The 26,633-nt window shown below is 41.0% G+C and overlaps 1 protein-coding gene and 1 long non-coding RNA gene across 5 annotated transcripts in view; both read right to left on the reverse strand.

Annotated features, from left to right (window-relative positions):
• The window catches only part of bltp3b (bridge-like lipid transfer protein family member 3B), a 44,693-nt gene that overhangs the window by 7,763 nt on the left and 10,297 nt on the right, over positions 1 to 26,633 (reverse strand). For 3 of the 4 annotated variants that reach the window (XM_079653146.1, XM_079653147.1, XM_079653149.1), the window contains exons 3-19: positions 24,634 to 24,672; positions 22,854 to 22,945; positions 21,905 to 22,094; positions 21,676 to 21,816; positions 20,752 to 20,919; positions 18,811 to 18,991; positions 18,533 to 18,616; positions 17,981 to 18,142; positions 17,482 to 17,597; positions 16,563 to 16,704; positions 15,963 to 16,156; positions 13,953 to 14,678; positions 12,745 to 13,355; positions 11,256 to 11,339; positions 10,516 to 10,664; positions 9,810 to 9,967; positions 9,085 to 9,235 (exon numbers count right to left, since the gene is read on the reverse strand). In XM_079653146.1, coding sequence (XP_079509272.1) covers positions 9,085 to 9,235; positions 9,810 to 9,967; positions 10,516 to 10,664; positions 11,256 to 11,339; positions 12,745 to 13,355; positions 13,953 to 14,678; positions 15,963 to 16,156; positions 16,563 to 16,704; positions 17,482 to 17,597; positions 17,981 to 18,142; positions 18,533 to 18,616; positions 18,811 to 18,991; positions 20,752 to 20,919; positions 21,676 to 21,816; positions 21,905 to 22,094; positions 22,854 to 22,945; positions 24,634 to 24,672 — 3,388 coding nt within the window. The remainder of the gene's footprint in view (positions 1 to 9,084; positions 9,236 to 9,809; positions 9,968 to 10,515; positions 10,665 to 11,255; positions 11,340 to 12,744; positions 13,356 to 13,952; positions 14,679 to 15,962; positions 16,157 to 16,562; positions 16,705 to 17,481; positions 17,598 to 17,980; positions 18,143 to 18,532; positions 18,617 to 18,810; positions 18,992 to 20,751; positions 20,920 to 21,675; positions 21,817 to 21,904; positions 22,095 to 22,853; positions 22,946 to 24,633; positions 24,673 to 26,633) is intronic. The other variant, XM_079653148.1, reaches the window with a different exon arrangement.
• LOC307021226 lies at positions 84 to 2,772 on the reverse strand. Its single transcript, XR_013803107.1, has 3 exons — positions 2,380 to 2,772; positions 1,467 to 1,542; positions 84 to 555 (listed from the first exon to the last, which is right to left on the reverse strand). It is a non-coding gene; the product is annotated as an uncharacterized lncRNA (long non-coding RNA).

Consider the following 26,633-nt stretch of genomic DNA (forward strand, 5'->3'; position numbering starts at 1 on the left):
ATCTCTTCTTCAAAAGCAATACTTTAGTTTTTAAACCCATGATAAAAAACGATATATATTTTCATGATTCAAAGACAAAACATTTTTTATTTCACACTAAGTTGCCCCAATGCAAGTGTATATTTAAGCTATCAAAAATTTGCAAGGTTGGACTGTCTTTGTCAACTGAACTGTCACAAATTGATAGCCTACTTTAAGCTTCAAATAAATATCAGTGGCCATTATTAACAATCCAGCTAGACCCTCTTGCACGATACAGGTGACGATTAATAGTGCCTTTACGGTAATAGCCTAGTACAAGGGTACAATAATGCATGTTTTTCTGATATCTTTGAGTAATATTTAACATAAGTCCTTAATAAGGCTGACACTGTTGGACTCAGTACTAGTTTGACTGCTACCAGAAATAAAATGAAGTACTTATACTGTACTTTTTTTTGTTGGTACATTTCTCTACTAACTCTACTTCTCTTACTCTTTTAACTCTATTTCTCCCTCTCTCGTCTGTATCAGCAGGTTCTGGATGAAGCCTCTTGTGCTCGGGTCGTGAGAGCTCTGTTAAGAGAGAAACGAACATCAGACATTAAGAGTTACTTTAACATTAGAATGATCTTTCATGCCATTTGCAAAGGCAATCAATAATGACAGCAATCAGTATTTATTTCCTGTACAAACTTATAACACTTCACAAAAACAACAAATGAACTACATAGTAATACAAAAGCAACCACCTGATAAACATATTGTCATGTCCTTTTAATTGGTTGGCAAACTTTAATAATATAAGCCCTATACATTAAGGGCTTTTTGGAAGGGATTTCCCGGGGTATAAAGAGTAGAGATATGAACACAAGACAGTAATATGCTTGTGAGAAAGAACAACCTTTCATTGACACAGTGATGGACAATGAGGTTAACGTGTTTTTCACTGTCAAATATTAGTGAGCTAAAATCTGCTTTCTTTGATTCTGTTTACCTAAATTAACTCAATGGGCCGCCCACCTTATTACATGGCTTACCATGAGAAAAGGACCACAACCACCCAGTGGAGTGATCAATGGTGCAGGGAACTAGTAACAGGGATGCAAACTCATCAGGTATGAAAAAGGTGACAAGGATCCGAGCCCCCTCCCGACCCCACGGAATATCGGCTTTAAAATTAGGATTAACAGAGGATTTTAGCAGTCAGAACAACTAAAGCAGCAGTGTTAATAATAACAGAAACGCCACATCTAAAAGAAATATATAAAAGGCATTTATTTTAATCTTTAATCGCCTCTGGAATCTCTGACCCCTCTCCTTTAGACGAACATAGAGGGGAATAAAAAAAGCAACAGAACAATGTAATTGAGTGCCACATGACATAGATTTAAGTAACTTTCATCAACAAGTTTAAATGCCATGACATTTTTATTTGTCATTTTGTTTCCATTTTTAGTCAGCATTTCAATACAACTGTGACCTACCCTCATCCAAAATGTCAGTGTCATCCATGTCTGTATCTCTTGTGTCTTTGGGCCCATCAGCAGCGGCACAGGCACCCTGACAGAAACAACAGATCTGTTTATATTTCGAATATGTAGCCAAACCTATAGCCACTCAATCAAAAGCTAGCTAACAGTCCATATGTTAAGAAAAAATTCAAGATGCTGGAACAGGAGATCATAGTCTAACATTTAGCCATTTAAGATATATTACATTTGCTCATGCTAAACATTAAGAAAGGTTAGACACATCATAATAGTTAGGCTGACATATTAGTAGATGGATTTGTGCTAAAGTAAATGTCCTGGCTAAACAACCAACAGAAAATCTCTGGCGCCGCCCATGTTTGTAGGGCTGCACGAGTATGGCCAAAAGTATGCTGTACATTTCACTGTAAACGATTGAATCATCACCAAATTCGGTGTTATTATGACCGATCATAACTCAGCTTTATGCACACACACATATATTTAGCATGGTTTAGGAAACGGGCTCCGTGTTACAGAACGGGTCGGGGGTTTGGCTGCTCCTTGCAGACTCTCTGGACTGAGGAGTCCGTGCGGCGGGGGAGAGGGGCTGCGGGCTGTGACTCCTGATCGGCGCAGACACACGTTGCCGATAGATAAAACATTTTAGATGTTAGAGTCTTGCCTTAATAATTGTAGATGTCAGGTTAAAAAACGCATGCATTTTTGCATTCATATTCTATATATTTTACATGAAACACCATACATTAAAATAAGACTTAAAAAGACTTATGCTTTTGTTCTGCTCTTACATGCTAACGTTAGCTTAATTTAGAGTTTAGCCTAGCCCCAGCAGTTCCACTCATGCCGGAGAATGCTAAAACATTAAACAACCTAACATAGTTAAAATATATAAAATATCACTTACCTGGAGCAGTTGTGTGGGTTTTTCCTGCTGTAATTTCGTACTAATTGCTGTATTGCTTCTTTCACACACCATGTGGAGCTGCTTCCGTCTCAGTAATCTTCCTTTGTGCCGATCGATGTTTGTAATGATGCGTTCAGGTGCAGATGTAAAGTACAATGCATCTTCATGTTGGAGTTTGCAAAATGTTTCAAAACCAAAATGCTTCTTATGAAGTGAATTTCTCTCACTTGAAATAAATAACCCTAATAAGATTTTTTAAGGAGAGATTAATTAACATAGTTTAGAAACTGTAATAGGGACTTCTTACTAAGTCGGGGACAGTAAAACTGTAATTTTTGTATTACATGAATGCAGCATTAGCTGCTCTGAAGTTTTAGCGCCAAATATAGTACTCAATTGCTCTGCAGGTTCATCATGCGCCTGAATGTCTGGATTAACCACTCCCCTCCCCCCACCCTGATCTGGACTTCACCCCTGAAACACAGGCACAGAGGAACATGCAGTATGGTTTAAATGCATTCTGAGCAATATCTCAACAGAACTTAAAATCAATTTTACTCTCTATCTTTTGTTTGATAAAAATTAGTGCACAGTTGTATACACACACACACATATATCTATATATATATATATTTCCATTTACCATTTATACAATTTTCGTGACATTTTAAATTATAATATTATTTAATAACTATATATATATTAAGAATGAACAGGGTCAGTAAAACAGTATCATCTATCCATCAATCTATCTATCTATCCATCTATCTATCCATCTATCTATCCATCTATCCATCTATCCATCTATCTATCTATCCATCCATCTATCTATCTATCCATCCATCCATCCATCCATCTATCTATCCATCTATCCATCTATCCATCTATCCATCTATCCATCTATCAATCTATCTATCTATCTATCTATCTATATATTGACAATGCATTTAATGATTAATATCTTGTTATTATTCTATTAACCTTGCAGGACAATTTGATGTTATTTGAATTTTCACAATTTCTATGATTTTACCTTCAGAGGATTGCCTCATTCGATTATTGAAAATATTAGAGCTATCTCTGAAAACAAACCCCTTTTACTAATGTATAAAAAGTAATACCTAACTATCTAATATGCTTCCTTAATACGATGCCATTATATACAGGTCCAAATGTTCAATGGCTCATTGATACCCTTGATAAATGAAAAAAGTGTGTTTAACCCTTGTAGTGAGAACTGCTGCTGGTCTAATATGAAACTACTTTGATATAGTTCAAATCAGACCAGCAGTAATTTCCTTGAGAATTGATCCAGACCAATCTCAAGTACAGACATCATTTTATGATGGTTATCAGAGATAAGAGGTCCAACTTGAGCCTTTGGAATCTGAGGCTAGTTGATGGTCAAATGCAAAGAGAAAGAGAAAGAGGGAGAGAGTGTTATGAAAGTGTGAGAGAGGGAGAATCGGAGCAAAAAGTTACAATAGCAACGATTCAGAAGCCGTGAATTAAGCAAGCAAATATTTTAGCCGACACAACCAAGTACAGAAAATCGAGTAACAGAGCCATTAGTGTATATTTAATAGTTCGACACAACTGTAAGCACAACAACATGTAGGTTATTTAAAGTAGAGTATGAAGCGAATGGGGCCTTTTTGAGTGCCACTTGGAGACGTGGACGTGCAGGGAAAGCGCGCAGAGAAATGTGCACGTGAATCATTTTGTTGAATTTCTGAATGGAGATCTGATCGATTAGACTAAGCTGCTCCGTCAACACTCACAACACCGTCCAGCATAAATAAAGCAGTGACTGTATCCGCCATACCTCAGACAGTCTTTGGTTTGTACATTTATAACTTTTCTCCAGTTTCTGAACAGATATGAGGAGCTGTGATCTCTGTGTGCTAACAGCTAACAGTTCATGGCTAACAGCTAACGGCTAACAGTTAATGGCTGCTGTTTTAGTTTTGTGGTGTCAAGTTCCTTGTCTGGATGGAATATCTGTGAACGACTCAGGTGTGAATGCCATGTCAGACTTGGACAAGACCTTCCTGAATTGTGTTGATTGAGGAAATCTGCTTGCCTAAAAAACGGCTTGGATCATCTCCACCATCCGGTAAACATAGATGATATGTATTCATAAAGTAACCTAGTTGTCTTTCCATTTTCTTTAGCAAGTTTGCAAGGAACTGGGAATTGAAACCAAGTCTTTAAGAAGTAATTCAAAGGTTTGGATATGTTGTACATATATACATATATATTGTACTTGAGTAAAAGTAGAAGTATTCAGATCTTGTACTAGAGTAAAAGTAGAAGTACTCAGATCTTGTACTTGAGTACAAGTAGAAGTACTCAGATCTTGTACTTGAGTAAATGTAGAAGTACTCAGATATTGTACTTGAGTAAAAGTAGAAGTACTCAGATATTGTACTTGAGTAAAAGTAGAAGTACTCAGATCTTGTACTTGAGTAAATGTAGAAGTACTCAGATATTGAACTTGAGTAAAAGTAGAAGTACTCAGATCTTGGACTTGAGTAAAAGTAGAAGTACTCAGATATTGTACAGACTAAAAGTAGAAGTACTCAGATCTTGTACTTGAGTACGTTTAAAGATAGCATCAGGATTCAGGGAGTTAACAACGGGAGAAATGGCAATATTCCTGTGGCTTGTTTCACCGTGCATCTGCAAAGGTAGCATTTGCAGCTGCAGAGTGTGCACCTGATTGCCCTCCCCTCCCCCACTCTGACCAAGCTGTGAGCTCTGCAACAGACAGACAGACAGAGCAGTATGAGGCTTATTCAGCTTGACTCTATGATATACAGTAATATATATATATATATATATATATATATATATATATATATATATATATATATATATATATACAGATCTTGTACTTGAGTAAATGTAGAAGTACTCATATATTGTAGTAAAAGTAGAAGTACTCAGATATTGAACTTGAGTAAAAGTAGAGGTACTCAGATCTTGGACTTGAGTAAAAGTAGAAGTACTCAGATATTGTACAGACTAAAAGTAGAAGTACTCAGATCTTGTACTTGAGTACATTTAAAGATAGCATCAGGATTCAGGGAGTTAACAACGGGAGAAATGGCAATATTCCTGTGGCTTGTTTCACCGTGCATCTGCAAAGGTAGCATTTGCAGCTGCAGAGTGTGCACCTGATTGCCCTCCCCTCCCCCACTCTGACCAAGCTGTGAGCTCTGCAACAGACAGACAGACAGAGCAGTATGAGGCTTATTCAGCTTGACTCTATGATATACAGTAATATATATATATATATATATATACAGATCTTGTACTTGAGTAAATGTAGAAGTACTCATATATTGTAGTAAAAGTAGAATTACTCAGATCTTGTACTTGAGTAAAAGTAGAAGTACTCAGATCTTGTACTTGAGTAAATGTAGAAGTACTCAGATATTGTACAGACTAAAAGTAGAAGTACTCAGATCTTGTACTTGAGTACATTTAAAGATAGCATCAGGATTCAGGGAGTTAACAACGGGAGAAATGGCAATATTCCTGTGGCTTGTTTCACCGTGCATCTGCAAAGGTAGCATTTGCAGCTGCAGAGTGTGCACCTGATTGCCCTCCCCTCCCCCACTCTGACCAAGCTGTGAGCTCTGCAACAGACAGACAGACAGAGCAGTATGAGGCTTATTCAGCTTGACTCTATGATATACAGTAATATATATATATATATATCTCCGTTTTCTGCTACCTAAAGCTACATCGTGTCTTGTCTGTATTTGCTTCCCCTGTCACGAGTTCTGATCGCTCAGTGATGATCCTTATATTTCTATAATCTGTGGAATCTCAGGATGTTAGCTAAACTTGTTTGTGCAGATCCAATAACTATATCGATCGGTATAGCTAGAGTTCTGTGCTAACGGCCTTAAGATTTTGTTGCCCGTGGCTAATTCACAGGCTCAGCTTTGAGGGTTTTTTTTGAAAAAAAAAGTTTCTTTCCGTTACATAGATATGAAACATTCATAGTTTATTAAATCTTAAGAAGCCCTGAGACACTTTTGCTTGCAGATGTTGTGATTTTGGCCCCTTCGGCAGGTCCGTGGGGCTAAAGAGTTAACACACCAAAGAAGAGGACTATTAGGTGTGAATGCAAACTTAGTTTCCTGAAAGACCTGAGTGAATACTTAGGACATAACACAGTATGGCTTTTAATACTGTTTAATACACAAGGGAGGTATCAAGACTAGAAAGCAAAGACAGAATATGGTATGTAAATGCATGAAACAATGGGAATGGCTGTGAGGGATGCAGGAGGAGCGGGGCCATGCAGGGACAGCAGGACCAGGGACAGCATTGGGAGAGCTAAAGATGGGAGCCACATCCATACAGCAAGAAAGACACACCAACCACTCACACAGACAGAGGAGAAAGGGTTAGTAACAAAACATGGGAGAAGAGAAGAAGGTGAGGATTTAAGAAACTGAGAGAGACATCTTATTGTGTTCAACTAGATAAATAGTTACATTACAAGGCTCGATGTAGACAATGCTCGTTTTCATAAGTTTATCGCGCACTCGCAGAAACACGAGCAATCTGTCCAAACATCCGGTCAAAAGTCTTCATATTCAGATGGAGAAATGCACAGTTTTCCACTGCCATAACTCATAGCTCTGTTGCCAATTACGAGTAACGTCAGGTATGCAGAGGTGGGAAAAGTACTCAGATTTAGTAAAAGTAGAAGTACTCAGATTTTTTACTTTAGTAAAAGTAGAATTACTCAGATCTTGTACTTGAGTAAAAGTAGAAGTACTCAGATCTTCTACTTCTTCGTAAGCTCTTTAAAGTAGCGACAATAAAAGTAGTGATTGTGCAGATTGGTCCATTTCAGAATAATATATATGATATGTTTTATAATGATTGATCATTAAAGTGTTCTCAAAGCTGGTAAAGGTGCAGCTAGTTTGAATGACTTTGTATACTGCAGGGTAGCTTGTGGATTTACTCCAGGTGGAACTAAAGTCTGATTTAACACTTGATCATATTTCCATTTACCTCTGAAATGTAGTGGGGTAGAAGTACAAATTATCATAACTGGAAATACCCATGTAAAGTACAAGTACCTCAAAATTGTACATAAGTACAGTACTTGAGTAGATGTACTTAGTTACTTCCCACCTCTTGAGATGCTTCTCACAGCAAATATTGCTATATGTGATTAATTTACATTAATTTAGTTTAATTAATCACAAAGCATGTAATTCATTAGATTAATGGAGGTGTGTGGCGCAGTGGGTAGAGCCTTGGTGTTGGGATCAGGGGAGCACAGGTTCAAACCCCACTGCAGTCAGCATGTCGTTGTGTCCCTGAGACACTTCACCCCTAATTGCTCCTGTGGGGATTGCCCACAGTATTGAGTATGTAAGTCGCTTTGGATGATAGCGTCTAACAAGTAACATGTAATGTAATGTGATTCATATTTGTAATCGCTTGACAGCCATAGTTTTAACACACTTCCAGAAAATAAACTAGAACAACATGTTCCAGCAATTATCTTATATTAAACTTTAATTATTAAACTCAACATTTACCAATCATATATTTTACAGTAAGGTTAGGGAAAAAATACCATTGCGTATTTCATGATAAAGACTCCATTTTGCATAATAGGGGACATTTTAATTTTTAATAAAGTTAAGTACATCACTACTATACTTTGGGAGGCATATATCCTCTTAAATCTTCAGAAAATAATTTGTGATTCATAATTCTTAACTGATAATGCACAGTCTGCAAGTATTTTATATCATGAATTGTGTTAATTTGTCATTTATATTGATATTTACCTCTACATGGTTGACATGTAGCTGGTAAGAGGCTTCTGTCAGGCAACCTGCAACTATATTTCCCCCTCCCTCCTTACCCCTCCCTAGTTAAGCAGTGTGACTGCAGTGACCAATCAAAAATTCCACGAGCTAGGGAGGCTCCAGCCAAACAGAACATTTGCAGTACAAGTGGATGCAGTACAAGTGTGTGTCCTCTAGTTGGAGCCCAAGAGCACAGGAGAAAACGACCATTTCCATAGTTACTATTCTTGTTGGGACTTTTGCTGAAAATTACACAGCATGTTGTGCAGGCCATCAGGGGAGTATTTCAGCATTTATTTAGTGAGGACCACCCAAAAGGTCCTCACAACCAAAACAGTCCTCACAGAACGACTTGTTTCTCAATAAGTGGTCCTCACAAGTATAGCAACACAAACACACACACACACACACACACACACACACACACACACACACACACACACACACACACACACACACACACACACACACACACACACACACACACACACACACACACACACACACACACACACACACACACACACACACACACACACACACACACACACACACACACACACACACACACACACACACACACACACACACAAAATCTCGACAAAGGCCCCTTCACTTTCATCTTTAGTTGTTGCAGCCTGTTGTGTTTCAAATGTTTATTTGAGTGGATTAGTTTGATGTAATCAGCTATCTCACAATGTACTGTTTCCAAATGTTGCCAAACAGTCACAATAGTTTTAGGGTGTAATATTGTCTGATGGAAAGCCCAATAAACAAAGTAACACATATAAATAAACTACATGCATCAAATGAACAGCAGCATATCACATGGCTGCAGACTTCCTCTCACCCAGGCTGCGGTTGCTGAGGTACTGTCTCAGGCTGACGTTGCCCAGCTGGGTGGGGGTGACCCGGCCCACCTCCAGAGCCACGGCCGTGCTCTCTCCAAACGCCTCCATGCTCACACACACCGACTGCACCTTCAGCACCAGCACCGACACCTGGAGGAGACGAGAGCAATACAATGAGGAACCAACACCAGGGATTTCAAAATCCTCCACACATTTTCCTACTGCACTGAATTTCTAGTTCTATTAATGTAGAGGCAGTATAATGACCTCAATATTGATCTCCCGGTAAAGTTCATTTTTTACCCTTTATCTGTTTGAGTGCCACATCTTTTTTTATTATTAAGATTAGCAGTATTTTATTTCACAATACAGTATTTTATTTCACAATACAGTATTTTATTTTACATTAGTCTATTCTACATGTATATCTCCTGAACTCCTTGCACTGTAGTATTGCAATATTCTCTTGCACCATTGTATTTATATTCTGTCATTCCTTGCAGTATTTTTATAGTTTCACTTGTTTATTGTTCTATATCTTATATATATTTATGTTGTAACGTTGGAGGAGTCTTTGATTTAAGATTATCATTGCCATAACTACATTGTAGCTGCTGTGCATATGACAATAAAGCCTTTGAATCTAGAATCCACAATGTGGATTCTAGATGTATAATAGTTGATTTCTTAACTTTTTACTCTTCTGAAAGCTTTGTTATCTTACAGTATCTTTGGTGGGGTCGTCGATGCTCTGGGAGGTGGCGCTGACGGTGTCGGGGGACACACCCCCCTCCTGCTCTGGACCAATGGCTGCCTCCGTGGCGCTCTCAGTGGCACTCTGCTCGCTGATGGCATCCTTGAAGCCGGACATGGACACGTCATCTGGTCACCGCATCAAACAAATATTATTTACACAGAAAATACACACTTTTTTTCCCTAGCTTTTTTTGCATTGTCATGTTTTAGAAATACATCATGGGACTAAAGAAGCTTCCAACACTGAGATATCAGAGCAATGCTGCCCCCTTCTGGTCAACATAGTATCCTACCAGTATATGTGCAGTAAGGATATTTAAAAGATTAAAAGATTTCTGTATCTACCCCTAATCACAGAGGACAGAGGTCCTTAAGAGCTACAGAGCAGTGATGCTTGAACTGAAAATGTACTTCTTGTACAGCTTAATGGTTCCTATAAAGAAAACATGCTTTGTTCGAATAAAAGAAAACATTTTTAATTGCTCATTGTATGAGGATTTACAGTAAGCTCTACCCTCTCTCTGTTAGGTGTTTTTTCCTAGAGCTTAGGGGAGAACACAGAATTATTTATGCGCAATTAGGTGTGTCTCAATATACCATTACCATACAATGTAATATATCCACAATCAGTTGGATTAAAAAACGGTATTTCTGTGTGTTAAAGTGTGCTCCACCTCTCTCCAGCAGACTGTACGTGTCTCCGTCCTCCATCAGGTAGCTGTCTATGGAGATGTTGTCCAGTGACTGCAGGGACGGGCTCTTCTTCATGTTCTTATAGGACACAGCGAAACTGGACTGGGAGCGGTCTCGGATCAAACGACCACTACAACACAGATGAAGCGTGTGAAAGACAGTTCATTTGAAATCATGTCTTTCTTTATTTGTTTGGGCAACACTCACGCAACAACTCAGATGATTTAAGAGTGATTGGCATTTAATGTTGCTTTTAAAGAAAGCAGGTGCTTTTCTATTGTTTAATCTGATAGGGCGCAGAGGCTGTCAGGGCTTACTCTGCAAATCATGAATTAAACATGGCTTCATTTGTTTGTGTGGTATTGTTTAAGGTCATGTACAAATAATCAAGTGTGCTTTCCTCCAAAGCTCAGGAAATGATCTACAGGAAAATCACAACAGATAAATCAAAGTGGCTCCCTGCAGACTGAGAACACAAGGCTTCAAACGAAAAGACACGTCACAAAAGGGAGCTTCATTTTCCATCACCACGAGTACACAGGTAGACCCCAAACACAGGACTCATTTAACACACAGACGAGGACCAGCGTGTCATGCACACATGCAGAGGCATGCCCTCAGGGGATTCACACAAACACATTTAAACTGATTTGTATTCACACAAGGATCAGAGAGACACACACACTCATTATCGCAGCTAGTCACAGATCCAGTGCCTTACATGTTGGACATGGAATAAAGGGAGGTGGATCTGCTGGAGTTTGAGGAGCTGAGGAGATCAGAAACCACAGACAAACTTCCTTTCCTTGGTAGAGAGAAAACACACACACACACACACACACACACACCTCGCAAGGGTCAAAGCCAAGGTCAAGGCAGAAAAATAAGTGAATGGGTTAAGAAAGAAGGAATATGAAGGGATGAAGAATAGTGTTCATTCGGTAAACCTTAACTATGAGTAAATACTGTATGTTGTTTATCAACTTCCATGACGATAACAAGACAATGACTACATTGGTATAAGGTTAACTGGGATTATATCAATATTTAATATTGTTGACAGAAAAAGACAGTCTTAAAATGTAGTTTAAACAAATTAAAGTCTTTGAAAAGTCTGTTTATTAACATTTATGACAACTTCAGGGCTTCTGAAAAGAAACAATGTGGTATTATGTGGCTAAACTACATGAATTTAAATGGTAAATATAACCTTTTGACTAAAAAAGGCAAAAATAAATATACAAATAGTTGCGGTTTTGATATAAGATACGACTCAAAGGCCGAACTGAAACTGAAAAAGAACAGGATGAGGTTGATTGAATGTGTCATAGACTAACAAGGACATTTGCCAAATAGCCTACAAAGCTACCAGAGTGAATATGAAAACAGTGGATGAGAAAACACACACAGGAAGACAGAGCAAGTCAGCCAACATTCACAAAGTCAGAGAGGCGTGAAGTCTGAGCATTCATACTGACGGACTCATGTGGAAGCACAACAAACAGCTCTTGTGTTCAGGAGCAGACAGACTCCATTAGAGACAGGCTCATTCATTAGAGTCATCCAGTGAACCACAGAGGGGGGCATTTGGATTCACTGATGAAATGTTTAAAGGTGGAACTAATTATAACTTGGATTATATGTTTTCTTTTAAAAAAGGGCTGCAATTTCTCAATCCATCTGTGGGTCATGGATGAGTGAAAGTCTAAAAAGAGTGAGAAATAGTTCAATAGCAAAATGTTTTATCTTTGCATAGACTGAACAATGACAGTTTCATTTATAATGGAATTTAAGATATAATGCTGGATCTTGAAGTGTCTTGATTTGTTTAACACACAGTCCAGTTAATTCACAACTAGATTTGCATCCGTTTACCGCCTTCACAGGACATTCTTTTAAATTCCTAACAGTTATTGTTAATCATCCGAGAACATTATTTTAAAAGCTCACAGATGGTATCATTTTTCTTTTAGTACGCTATCGTGCAAATATTTTTTATATTATATAGGTATATAATGTATTATTTTGTATGTATTTTTCTTACTTATTATTTATAATAACATGTGCCTACTATTTTATATATTATGTAAGTGTACTCCTATTAATCCCTCTGCACTCTTGCTGTTGTAACACCGTACATGTTCTAATTCTCATGATTTTACTGATCATAATGTATTAATATATACATTTTGGTGTGATAGACTAAATACCTGGATACAGACTGAGGCATCTTGCCGGCTTTGTCTTTGTCGTTCCAGTCGGACAGGGGGTCCCCCGTCTTGGAGTCCAGTCCCAAATCCTCATTTCCTGCCAGACCGTCTGCTCCCGCCTCCCCCGCCTCGTCTGAACTCCTCCTCCCAGAGTTCTTAGCTGAAGTCCTGTCCTCCAGTAAGGCTTTGTGATCCGAGTCTGGACGTGATGATGAGTTGGGAACAAGGGGGGCAGGACCCTCGGAGCCCTCACCGCATAACAGCTGGTCCACAGTGCAGGTCCCCCCTCCTTCACTCCCCCTCTCCAGCCCCTCTCCCGCCTCACCTCCAGGCTCCAGAGTTCCTCGGCTGTCTGAGGGGGAGAGCTCGGACCCCAGCGGAGAGCGAGACCCCTCAGGATGGGGGATGGGCTTCAGGAGCAGGGACACCTCGGCGCCTTTGAGCAGGAGGCCCAGGCAGACGGTGAAGGGCTGGTGGTCTGCGGGATCCTCACAGGGGTCCTTGCGGTCCTTCTTGGAGCCCATGGCCTCCAGATCCTGCTGCAGAGTCTGCTGCAGGGCTTTGATGCTGCGCTGCAGATGCATCAGGAACACATACTGCCGGTGGCTCACCTGAACACACAGCGAAGTAGTTATTACAAATACAGTAACACATACAACTACATTCATTTCAAATGTCAACTGGGATTTGACCATTATGAAAAAAAATTGCCCAATGATTTCCAAAATATACTGCCTCGCCCAGGTTTAGCATTTATGGTCCGATTTGTGCTCTACAGGCAGCAGTACAAGTGTCACTCTAACCCACTTCCATGTGTTCATAAACACTTTTTTGTGAATTGATACATTAAAAGAGTCATTTATCCAGTCCAAGTTTCTCACCATGTATTGTGCATTTGAAATTGTATATTGTAGAGTGTTCAAATGTATTCAGTATTTTCTTTATATTGTGTATTATTTAGATACTTTAGTGTTGTATGTCTTTTCTACTGTCATTTTGTAAATATTTGCTGTTAATGGTAATCTTTAGTTATTATTATATTTGTACAGTATCTTATTATATCTTTTAAGTATTTTTAAGTAATGTGTAATGCTTGACAACACTGCTGCAGTTATACAATACTTTCCAAATTTGGGATGAATAAAGTATCCATTTGTGTATTGTGTAATATTAATACATTTGATAAATAAAAGGAGATAAAAACATACCTGAGCACTTAAATGCTTCTGCACGTGCACCAATATCTGCACATCTGGATCTTTCCCTGATGATGACAAAGAGGAGGAGGAGGAAGGCAGACTGTCCAAGGAGAGGGGTTTATGGAGTCCGTTACTGGGAGGCGGAGTTGCATTCTGTGCCTGAACACCCTCAGTACTGTAGAAGTCCTTTAACAGTCGTTTCCTCTGCAGACGAGCCAAGGCCTCTCCAGATGTGCTCCGGGACAACCCCTCTCTGAGTCTCTCCTGGTGCTGGATGATCTTGGCGGGCTGACCCGCCCACACGGTCAGGGGGAAGGAGTCCACAAAGGGTTGCGGCCGCCCCTTTCCCCCCCGGGTGCCTTCGTAGTCCACCCAGAACTGTGCAAAGTGCAACGCCCAAAAGTCCGCGGCGGCCGGCATCTTGAGGGCGTCCGTGCCCAACGTGGGCACCACCAGGCCCCGGTAGATGTCGTGCAGCCTGGTGTCTTGTTCGTGAGCGTGGCGCTGAAAGACCGGATGGAGGAGGGGTGAGGAAGAGGAGGAGCGAGGGAATGAGGAGAAAGAGGGGGAGAAGAAGGGCTCCTGTTCAAACGCCTGCAGCAGGGCCTCCAGGTGGGAGCGGGTGCAGTTCGCCGGGTGCCGGGTGTTCGTGGCCACCATTTCTGACGTCTGCACTGAGATGGAGCGAGGCAGATCGGGGGGACAGGAAGTGTCCTGATCAGTGGGGATCACCAGCTAAATAGAGAAGAAACGCTGTTAGCATAAGAACACGAGAATAGGGTGCAGGAATGAGTCTGCCTTTAGCTTAGTGGTTGTAAAACCATGCGACTATGATTTAGTTTGTTTATAGTGTAACGCTAGCTTTTTACTTCTGCTGATTGCATTAAAGAGTTTAAAATTGAGAAAAGTGGTGTGGTTGATTTTTTCCTTTTTCTGGCAATTCTACTGTCTACTAATATCTCCAAACCTTTATATGTTCACTTAGCCATTTCAATGCTGCTTCTCTTTTTAGATAGATGACTACTTATTTGTCTTTATTTTGTATTTTATTACTGATGTTTGCTTTTTCTCTATATTTAACATGTTTACTCAGTCTTTAATATTGCTTGCCTTTTGTTTACCCTAATTTTCGGACTATAAGGCGCAACTGAATATAAGCCGCAGCAGCTAAATTGAATGATGTGTACATATATAAGCCGCACTGGACTATAAGCCGCAGGTGTTTTAATGTTTAATTACCATATGTAAGGGTTCGTGCACAGAGGGGATTGTCGGCTGTTTGAGGAAGCTCCCATTTATTAACATTTCAACAAACAAGTTGCATATTTGCATAACGTATTCAAGTGTTACCATTTAGTGCAATAGTTGCTACAGAACATGTACTGTGCTGTGTAAATTGTACTGTATCACATAGCGTTTCAGACACACAAACTTTTCAACTTTCAAACTTAAACGGTTTAACACCTTTGCACAAACTGTCTCGCTCTCGTAATGTCTGTCTGTCTTGCTCTCGTTCTGTCTCTCGTACCACTCTCGGTTCCACTTTTACTTTTGCGCGCTACCTGTCTCACTCTTTTCCGGCCTCCAGCTTTTCCTGCTGGAGAACGCCGCTTAAAGGTGGGGGACGCGGACCGGCCATAGAGCCCATAGAGTTAAAGGTGGTGGACTGTAACCTGTAAAATCCATAGATTTAGGAGGTCCCCTAGTGGCCGTTAGCTGTAAAAATCCATAGATTAGCCGCACCGTTATATAAGCCGCAGGGTCGAAAAATGGGAAAAAAGGCGCGGCTTATAGTCCGAAAATTACGGTACTTGTAACACTGTGAATGTCCCTGCTGCTGGAATAATAAAGGAATTCTGATTATGTAGACACTGTCCTGCGTTTGTTTGCAACAGAGCTTTCATTTCTGCTCTATTAGAGAAATCTTCTTGGGGTTGGCCTATGAAAAATAGTCCCTGCAACACTCTATACATTTCACACTTTAAACATAAACAAAAAGAGGTCTTGTGTCCATCCTACCTTCAGCATGAGGCCGTCCACCTTGATGTCCACATGCTCTTCAGGTTTCTGCGAGTCGCTGAGCTTGTAGATCTCCATGAACGCCTCCAGACTCTGCCTGAGGTCGAGGGTGAAAAGGTTGATCCACACCAGGCTGCGGGGATCCAGAACCAGCTGCAGGGCGTTCAGCTGGGCGTACAGGTTAGGACACGGGACTAGAGGAATGTAAGAAAGATATATCGTTACACATCTTTTTGAATCTTAGAGAAAGGAGGAATGAGGCATTTTCACACTGACTGGAACAAAAGCTCCACTTCATGCCAAAAAAAGCAAAACATCAAGTGTTGGTAACATTTTCCCTAATGGAGAGAATTTGTGAGAAATCCAAGAATGAATTGATTGGATGATTTTTCATTCAGAACACTGGGGCGAAAATCAATCAGACACTCAGCCAATGACTTCCCCACAGTGTAAAGAAGATGAATGGATCCAAAAGTAAGGAGGGTTAGGAAGTCTCAGCCAGAACGGTGGGATTGTAAAAACATCTACCAACACAGTTTATGGCCCAGTAATAAAAAGGAATGTTTCTAAAAATAAGATGCTAAAACACAGAAGTCTTACTCGGGTAGTCTTTTCCATCAGGGAAGTAGTACTCGGTGAACTCCACATGAATGGCTGGCATCTCTGGGGGAAGGTACAGGGACTTCTTATTGCAGGAGATCATGGTCTTGGGGCTGGAGTGGCGCTGGTCTGCTGTCGACACCTGCAATGCACAAGAAGTATCACTGAAAGTTAACAATGAAGATTTGTGTGGTCTACAGCTACTGTACATCCACACTGGTAACCTTTCGCTAAATAATGCATAGCTGCTACATGTTTGTTAAACACTGAGCATACCCACTTCTGATGCATATCCGAAAACATAAAACGGGGACTATTGAAGTACAAAAAATATAATTCTTCCACCCACTTTATTTGTCTCTGTTTGAGTGAGGGTGTCTGTGTAGGAAAGATAGAGGTAGATCTTAAGTATCAAATCAACTTCCTGTGCAGTGTTTTGCCTATATACAAATAGTGGCAGCACAATTAAACCTTGTTTTTTAAAATAGATGTTTGATTGTTTGATTTGTAGTATTTGTGTTACTGTATGTTCAATAAAGGTGTATTTTGCTAAATCTCTTGAGATATTGCCACTGTATGTACTAGGCCTCAAGAGCCTTTCTTGTGCTGGCAGACACACAGAAACATATCGGCGGGGCGCACTTCGCATACATAACACTAAAAAATTCCACGCTCTCCACGCTCACATTTTGCTAGGCCCGCGTGCCTTAGCGCCGCAGCTATGACTCCATCCTAGGGGAAACACTGCTGTGGTTATGTGATATGGGTTTTATAGGCATGTGAGTATGATCAGAGATTAGTTCTGAAATAGTGCTAAAAAATAGCATGGAGATTATTTTTTGTTTTTTTACTAAAGTTAGTGAGGAGGAGCCTCAGTGATTTGATACATGAAGGTGTGTCAGCATATGCCTGTAGTGACCTGGTAGATGTTGAAGTCAGCCATCCTGAGAACAACGGAGCTGGACATCAGCTGGGTCTTGGGGCTTTGGGGGAGAGGAGGACTGAAGGCAGCGCTGGAAGAGGTGTTTATTTTACCTGGAGAGGGGAAAAAAGGACAAGGATGGATAAAGAGAGAAGAACAAACATGAAATCAGGGTGACTAAGAGGGAGACAAACAGAGCATCCACCCTAAAGGTGTGTATCACCGCACCCAGCTGTGCGCACACACACCGGGGTACCTGGCTCTAGGCACCAGCAGCACTGGGCCGGAGGCTGTGTGTGTGGGCTCCACTCTAGGAGTCCTTCATCTGCCTCCCTAAGCCCTACTCCTCCTCCTGCTCTCTCCTGACTTCCTAGAGACCAATACACATCGTCCATAAGGGACGCTGGAGGACAGAAAACCCACAGGGATGATGTGCTGTGTGAGTGTGTGCCAGGAGATACAGAAAATATAACCACCCGGAGGTGTGTGTGTTTACCGTGCTGTGGGGAAGGGTGCGCGGGGGGAGGGCCCTGCTGATCTCGAACGGTGGTCTTTAACATCTCCACGTTGGAATTGAACTCATCGAGCAGACTGCGAGCCCAGCCCTCTCTGGTCTTTGTGGCCTCGCTGTAATGCATCCAGTTAACACAAGGGTCCCCTGAAGAGAGGGCGGAGAGAAGGACAAATAGAAGAGGTACATTTGTGAATATCTATGATTTTGAAACAAACTGAATATCCTAAGCTGCACCTTTCTGTCTTTTAATTTACACGTGCTAACTTGTTTTGGTAGTATTTATTCTACCTTTTTTTATCCTCTAATAATGCAATATAATCAACAAATATAGAAGGTTGAGTCTTGTATGTTATGTTTTAATTACAACAGTCATTATACATTGGCTTACTAGAATATCGATTTTTTTTTAAAAACAACAATCATCACATTTCAGGCACTTTTGCAGTGAGTTTATAGAGAGCAAATTCTAGCGCACTCGAGCTGGTTTCTCCAAAATGACATACCCCACCTTTAATTCAAGGTGGTAATTCATACCTGCTCTGTGGAAAGGGTAGTAGTCCAAAGTGATGGAGCTGAAGGAAAGCTGCATTGCTCCACCTGTTATTCTCTTAGTGGCCACTGCACAGAAGAAAGAAAGACAGAAACATGTCAGTCAAAGCTTTTCATTGAGAAAGCCAAGTGAATGAATGAGTTCGGACATTTCTGGACTTTTCTGTGCCCCTGGAATTATATATGTCACTGTCCCTGTGTATTTGCATGGGCATAAATATACACTACAATGTACAGTACATGTATATCAGTGCATGTGCTACCTTTGTCCTTAGCCTGGATGTCGTCGCAGATGTGCAGGTCGAGGTGTGTGATCTGCAGGTGGTGGGACGTCTCACACACGTCATAGGCGCTGAACAGCTTGGCCATGGTGGCACCCTGGTCCGCTGCTGAGGACGCCTGCTGGGTGCGCACCTGCTGGGCTGAGGGGGGGGCTGAGGACACCTGAGGAACACAAAGAGACACAGAAACTAGGTTAGTGTTGAAGTTTTGCGGTGCAGAAGAATGTCAATCTGTAGTCAAACCTGGAAGGAAAGAAATGATTGAATTGACTTTAGGATATTTAGGATCATGTTCAGGGACAGATAGATTGAGGATTTGCATCATAGGAGGTTTTTCTGTGCGAACGTCTCCTGCTGCATGGGAAAAGGTGCTATAAAATGTGATTGTAAAGAAATGTTCCCCCAAGGATTGTTTTTTTCCGATGCTTGTAGCAGTGGTATTTGTGTTTTAAACGATGTCCCTGTATTGAGTCCTATACTTAAAATTCGTATTTTGTATATGGGTGAATTTGGTTCTTACAACAGCTGAATCATGCAGTATTTCATTCTTCCAGCAGATGGCGTATCAGACCAAACTACAGATAACAAATGGACCACTGTATGTTTTATGTGATCTGTATAGCTGTGAATTTGTGTGGGCAATCAATATGTGCATTTTGACAGTGTTTGTGAGGCAACAATATAGGCCAGACTGAAAGACACTGCCGGCAACAGAGAGGGAGGAAGATGGTGCAGGCAGATCAGACATCATTTCCATGGACACAAGGACAAACAATCAGACCGTGACTTGGCTTTTTCAGAGGGGGGGGGGCATTAGGACCTGGACTGGGAGCAATGTTATCTCTATATGGGGATCAAAGTTCAAATCAAAGTTTATTTCTATTGCCCAATAACATAAACCACCTCAGTGGGCTTTACAGATTAACAAATGTAGATGACAGTGTTAACAGATAAATAACATTATAAGAAAATAATAAAAACGCAGGATGAAACAGATAAAAATAATACAAGATAAAATACAACAAAACAAATACCATAACATGTAGGACTCAGGAAGACAAACATAAAGTAATCTGAAACCAGCTCTAACTATAGGCTTTATTAAAACGGGAGGTCTGCAAAAAACTAAAATGTGGGATACTGTTTGCCTCCCCAATATAAACAGGAAGTTGGTTCCAGAGAAAAGGAGCTTGGTAGCTGAACGCTCGGACACCTGATCTAGTTGTGTGGACTCTGGGCACTGCTAAAAGAGCTGCAGTCGGGAGCGTAATGCCAGAGTCGTCCATTAGCCAGGTTATAGAGTCATATAGTGAACCCTGAAATGTTGAGTACCCCACAGTTTTATGTTACAAATGTATACACAGGTCTCCAGCATAGAGAAACTGCCCGATGCTAACTTGCATTTGTTGGGCAATATGCACAATTAGCATAATATGCGGTAATTAGCATTAAATAGCATATGCAGACAATAGCAAGCTTGGCTGATCTGGAACAATTTTGGTAAATTGAGGATGTGTCCGTTTTTAGTCCCCTAAAACTTTATAAATCAACCCCAAAATTCATCTAAATAAGCTGGGTGTACAAATATGGCAACTTTCTGGTTGAAATTGCCTTCTCTTTTCCTGAAAATGTCATAAATTGATTCAACATCCTCCAAAACCACTCCAAAATTGTCCAAGCCATTTTCCAGCAATTCTATGCTAATTAAAGAAAATTATTTCAATTGTGAAAATGACCCTTACTACTGTATACCTTTCTAACATAAAACCTTGGGGTACTCAACATTTCCGGGTTCACACTGCTGGCAAGTAAACTATAGAGGGGCAATAAGGGATTACAATATATTTGAGGTATGACGGTTCCTGGATGAAGTCACTGTGTTTGTTTAAAATATGTACTTGTGTGAGTCAGCCTTGTGTTTACCTGCTCTTCGGTGGCCATGCTCTTCCTCTGCTGCGCTGACTTCTCCATGGCCTCGCTCAGAGACTTGGCGTACTGCACCATGGCTTTGAGCTGGGAGTCGGTGAGCACCCAGAGCAGGTCGTCCAGTACGAGGATCAGCTTGGAGGCCACCACGTTACAGTCCTTAATCTGTAGCAGGAAGAGCAGTTAGTATAAACGTGCATTATGCAGGTGGCAGAAGCCCGAGAGCTCCCACTAATGGAACATGTAGAAAAAAATCCCTTATTGTGTGACGTGTTTGTTTAATACCGTCGGGATGAATCAAATTGAACTGTACTAAGCTGAACTGACAGCACGTTTTGGAGAGAAAGGTTTGTGTTAAATGCTTTATTCAGCAGTTCTGAAAAGCCTGAGGAAAACCAATGGTGTTAATTGCTTTCACAGAGCACAAACAAAAAGACCCTTGTGTGTTTTTCTGCTGCATTATATTTAATTTCCAAAACTTAGTAGTGTCTTTTGTTTGAATTCACACTGATGAATTGCTGCTTTTTGCCCTGCAGCCTGTGAGGCCACACAGAGGGATTATTGTTCACTGTCAAAAAGGTTACTTAGAGCAGTTTGGGTTTTTAACATGATCAATCAAACTTTATAAAATGAATGAATCTGTTTAAAGGTTGTGAAGGTGTGTGTGTGTGTGTGTGTGTGTGTGTGTGTGTGTGTGTGTGTGTGTGTCTGTCTGTCTGTGTCTCTTTGTGTGTGTGTGTGTGTGTGTGTGTGTGTGTGTGTCTGTCTGTCTTTGTCTCTTTGTGTGTGTGTGTGTGTGTGTGTGTGTGTGTGTGTGTGTGTGTGTGTGTGTGTGTGTGTGTGTGTGTGTGTGTGTGTGTGTGTGTGTGTGTGTGTGTGTGTGTGTGTGTGTGTGTGTGTGTGTGTGTGTGTGTGTCTGACCCGTCTCTTGAGAGTCACTCTGATCTTGGACTGGTTGGTGATGAGGCGGATGGGGGCGCTCAGCATCTCGTGCTCGGCGCTCTGGATGGCGTCCGCCTCGATGCGGATCATCTGCCAGCTGATCTCTTTAAACGTCAGGATCTGAACCAAACAGGCATGGCGTTAAAAAAAATAAATACAAAACAACATCCTTTTAGACTTTCAGATAAGTGAGTAAATGAACACGGACCTCCCCCCTCTGAGGGTCCTGGATGCGGGTGAAGCGCAGGTCGCTGATGCTCCAGCTGGTGTTGACGCTGTAGACCTGCAGCTGCGAAAGCTCGAAGGAGGCGTTGAAGGCCTTGGCACTGATCCTGATGACAATGGAGTTGATGGACAGTGATATGCCCTCCACCACCTTTTCAGCAAAGCCATATTCACTGCAGAGGAGACAGACGGGTGGAGAGAGAGTTTGGTAAACAAGGTGATAAGTGGTGCCTAGCAACAGGGTGCACTACAGAACTCAATCACTAAGCTGTAAATGTGACACAATGACTTTTATGTATTATGTATGTTTAAATGTTATACATTTAAAAGGCAGGGGATAACTTCACCTTCTTCCTTAATAGTTTTTATGGAGGTGTGTCAGTTCTGGTTGTCAGGATTAATGTGATGTAAAATCATTTCTAAATCTTGACAAGTTAAATATGGTTCAGTTCCAGATACCTGTGACTAAATGTTGTTAGCCTTTGCAGATACATTGTGATCTGTGAGTTGTAATGCACATGTGTTAATGATAAACTGGAGGCATACCATTTTTGAAATTGCACTTAAGTTTTGTCAAAAGATAGTTCATTAAATGTGAACATTTTCAGGATGTACTTTTTGGCACTAAAACAAAAAGGAAACCATTTGGAGTTGTCGTTATTTATAGGTTATAACGCTAAGATGTTACTGGTCTGGCCCACTTGAGATCAAATTAAGCTGTATGTGGCCCCTGAACTAAAATGAGTTTTAAAAACCTCTGATCTAGATCATAAACCTTACCTCTAATTATCATACGAATAAAACTGTTTCCAAATGTACTCAAACTTGTGTGAACCAAATCGTTATATAATCCAGGCAGGGAAAGGATGCTCTGAACCAAAGTGCAGATGGTGGAGGTACAAAGAGTTAACAGAAACATCAGCAGTGCTTACCTTTGTCCTGATGCTGTTGCTATGGGCGACGGGCCATTAGGAGGACGGGGCTCGTCGCAGGTGCTCATCTCCATCACCACTTTATCCAACGTCTGCAAGCAAGTCAGGATTAGCTTCTCAACCAACAGATGTCTTCGTAAAACAGTTTTCTTAGCTATTGATTCGGCAGTAGACCCATAAACCAATTTTTCTAGTCAATTGAACACTTTAATCACAGAGAACATCCACTTTAAACGTGGTTTAAAGTATTTATGAGAATACAACTCTCTTCCATTGCTTAGTCATTCATTCATTAGTCATTTTTAGTTTTTTGGTTGTGGGAGGTGTATTGTGTCATAACAATAAGATTTGTAGTAAAGTTCAATTGATAAAAAAGGGTGTTGCAGCCTTTATAGCCGTTTCCCCTGGAGATGTTGAGTCCTCCTGGATGTTGTTTACTGATACGCAAGTGCCCGCAAGATAAAACCTTTAAGTATTTTGCCTTTATTCTCACATTGATCAAAGTCGTGACACAGCAGGCCTCTCTTCTCCGTGCGTGCCACCTTTAGGCAGTATTTGTATAATATTTCCTTGCCTTTGTTGGTGGAGTGATAACATTGTGTTCTTCAGGAGGGTGACTAACAGCAAAGTGCTATTGTCATCCATTAAATATGCTGCCCACTGTGTGGTTGTGATTAAACGCTTAATCTCTTTCAAATAGTGTGGTGATAGTTTTGTGTTCCCCTGATATGTTTGTTGCAATATCTTATAAAATACATCAATACAGATTGCCAAGCCCGACATGTTGCGAAACACCAGGTGTCGGGAGTATATATATGAGGACTGAGGACCAGACGCAGTAATCAGGTTTTGTGTCAACGAGTAAAAATGGAGCACATATTCCTCTTGTTGTTGTCGGTTTCTACAGGTCTGTGCGCTGGGAATTACAGCCACCTGGGGACCGGGGGCAGCATGGCCGTCTGTCAGCCCGACACCTGCGCCTTGCTCAGCGAGGTGGCTGCCATGAGGGAGAGGCTGACAGCTGCCACGGAGACACAGAGCAGCCTCCAGCAAAACCTGGGGAACATGATGCAGCAGATGGCCACCGTCCAAGCCAACCTGAATGCCTACAAAACCCAGGCGGAGGATCTCATAAAGATAAACCTGGCTCAGGACGAGAAGCTGAAAGTGCTGGTGGACGCTTCTTCTGCAGTCACGGTAAAGATGGCTTTCACCGCCGCTCTGGGAAGCACAGCTGGTCCGGTGGAGAAGGACATGCCGCTGAAGTATCAGAGAATCCTCTCCAACATCGGCAGTGGGTACAACCCCGCCACGGGCATCTTCACCGCCATGGTCCGGGGGTTGTACTACTTCAGCTACACCATGTACAACAACAACTCCGGGCAGCCCAACTCTGTGCTGTCCCTGATGATGAACACTCAGAAGATCGTGTCCACCTGGGACACGGAAGGCGAGGACAGCCACGACAGCGCCACCAACGCGGCGGTGGTGCAGCTGGAGGCCGGAGACAGCGTGTTCGTGCAGCTCTACGCAAACAGAGTCCTCTACGACGACGGCTACTACTTCAACACCTTCAGTGGCTTCCTGCTCTTCACCTTGTGATTTTTTTTGATGGACGATAAGTAAACGATGCAAAAGGACAGGTGGCTAATTTGTCCAAATACAGTACATTGTAAAATCTTGTTTGTAAATCTAATTTTGGATGATTTGATGACCATACATGTAGAAAGAAAAAAGTTCTCATGACCCGTTTTAAATGTGTGTAGTTGTTGAAACTTACCAAAGAGATTGGGTGAGTCTTCAACTTTGTCCATGGTATCTGTGAATGAAAACAGAGTGGCTCATCTTTTCAGCCTCTCAGTATTCTGACCCGTACAGCAGGCATGGGACCTTTGTGCTCTGAAACGGATAAGCTAAAATACCATTTAATGGGATGTAAAATTGAATAAATGCAACCACATTGTACAGAATTAAATCATGAGAAAACAGCAGACAATGTGCAGTAAATCGGAGATGAAGGAAAAAGAGAAATCAATGAGACCAGACTTAGTGGCACTTCCATTAATCCTCAGCCTCATGATTCCTGGCCGTGTCAAATTATATAGCAGGAGAGATGAAATGTTATGTTCACTCGCAGAGTTTTCTACAAAGGGACTCGTTCTTTGAGAAGTCATGAATCAAGAATCAAAGATTTGCTGCTGTAATTGAATTAGAGTCACATTATATTCAGCTTGCCTCTGTTGTAGAAATGCTAGGAGGTGCTAGTAGGGCTGTTAACTTAAGCCTGTCACTTTGAGACATCACTGCAGAACCATTTATATATGTATTTATGAATCATCAATAAAGCAACTATTCATTTATATGTGTGACTGTCTTTTTGCAACAGGAAGACAAAAGAACACAACGAGGTGAGGAAGTGAGATTGAAATCTGTTCTCCTTTGTAAAATGTTGCTACCAGTTTATCAGTTAACACTGTAATGCGCTTTCCACTGCAGCCAGGCAGTACCACGGGTTTCAATTTAACAGCTTCACGGTTCACTGAGAAATCTGATGCTGTGAGGATGAGGGTATTATAGTTCTCAACACACTGGCAATGACACAGCAAGTATGTTGAGTAGAGATATCTCACAGCAGTAAACGTTAAGAGAAAGAGAGAAAAATGGTTGAGAACAGATTTAGGAAAGTACAGAGAAAAAATATATGAATTGGAGGAGGAAAATAAAAGGTGGAAAGTTGACTAAAACAGTCCAATGACGAAGCAAATGACTGTACGCTGCGTCATTCACCGTTTCCAGGGTGTGTCAGTGTTATGCTCCCATACATGGAAATGGGCTAAGACCACATTGGGTGCATCAGAGAGTGTGTGTGTCTGTGTCTGTGTGTGTCTGTGTGTGTCTGTGTGTGTCTGTGTGTGTGTCTGTGTGTGTGTGTGTGTGTGTGTGTGTGTGTGTGTGTGTGTGTGTGTGTGTGTGTGTGTGTGTGTGTGTGTGTGTGTGTGTGTGTGTGTGTGTTAAAGAGTAATTAAAAGTGTACCTGACAGGTGTTAACTTGAATCTACACGTTGGCTTGATAAAAAAAAAAAAATCAGCCTGTCTGAATATATAAACACAATATGTTTTGCAATTTTCTGGGTTTATTTAATTTAGGCCTGAAATAAAACGATGTTAAATCGATGTGTACATTATTTTAAAGATAAAACAAATCTTATCGTTGTTCATCAGTTGTAATATTTCCCTTCGAGGGATAAAGCTTGAATGGGATGTAAAGTTTGACTGAAAAATGCCTATTTGCTTTCTGGCAGCAATTAAGATAAGACTGATACCACATAAAGCTACTGCCGGAAGCTTAGAGGAAACACTAGAATTAGGGGGGAAACACATAAACACATTTTTTTCAGGTTTAAATAAAATAAACATTTCACAAAGGGTTACTTGCCAGGCTATCTCTTATCTATCAGCAGTTGCTAGGCAACGAGCAAAGAAAGTTACTGCGTCTTTCCAAGAAAAATATATAAAATGTTATGTAGTGAGCTTTGGAGGTACGGGTTGGTACATTTGAACAGGGACAGGTTAGCTGTTTAGTTTCCAGTCTTTATGCTAAGCTAACAAACTGTAGCTTCATATTTATGTTAAAGTGGTATCAATATTACATTCCCCTAGCTGCCACAAAGCACATTTCATTTGTTTTTGATTGTTTTGCTTTTGTTTTCAGTTGAAGTTGCATTACCTATTTACCCATTACCCCGTTTGTTCTGGTCTCTATTGGTCATTTGTCTTCTA

This window comes from Notothenia rossii (genome assembly GCF_949606895.1).
Source record: "Notothenia rossii genome assembly, chromosome: 10".
NCBI classification, from domain to species: Eukaryota; Metazoa; Chordata; class Actinopteri; order Perciformes; family Nototheniidae; genus Notothenia; species Notothenia rossii.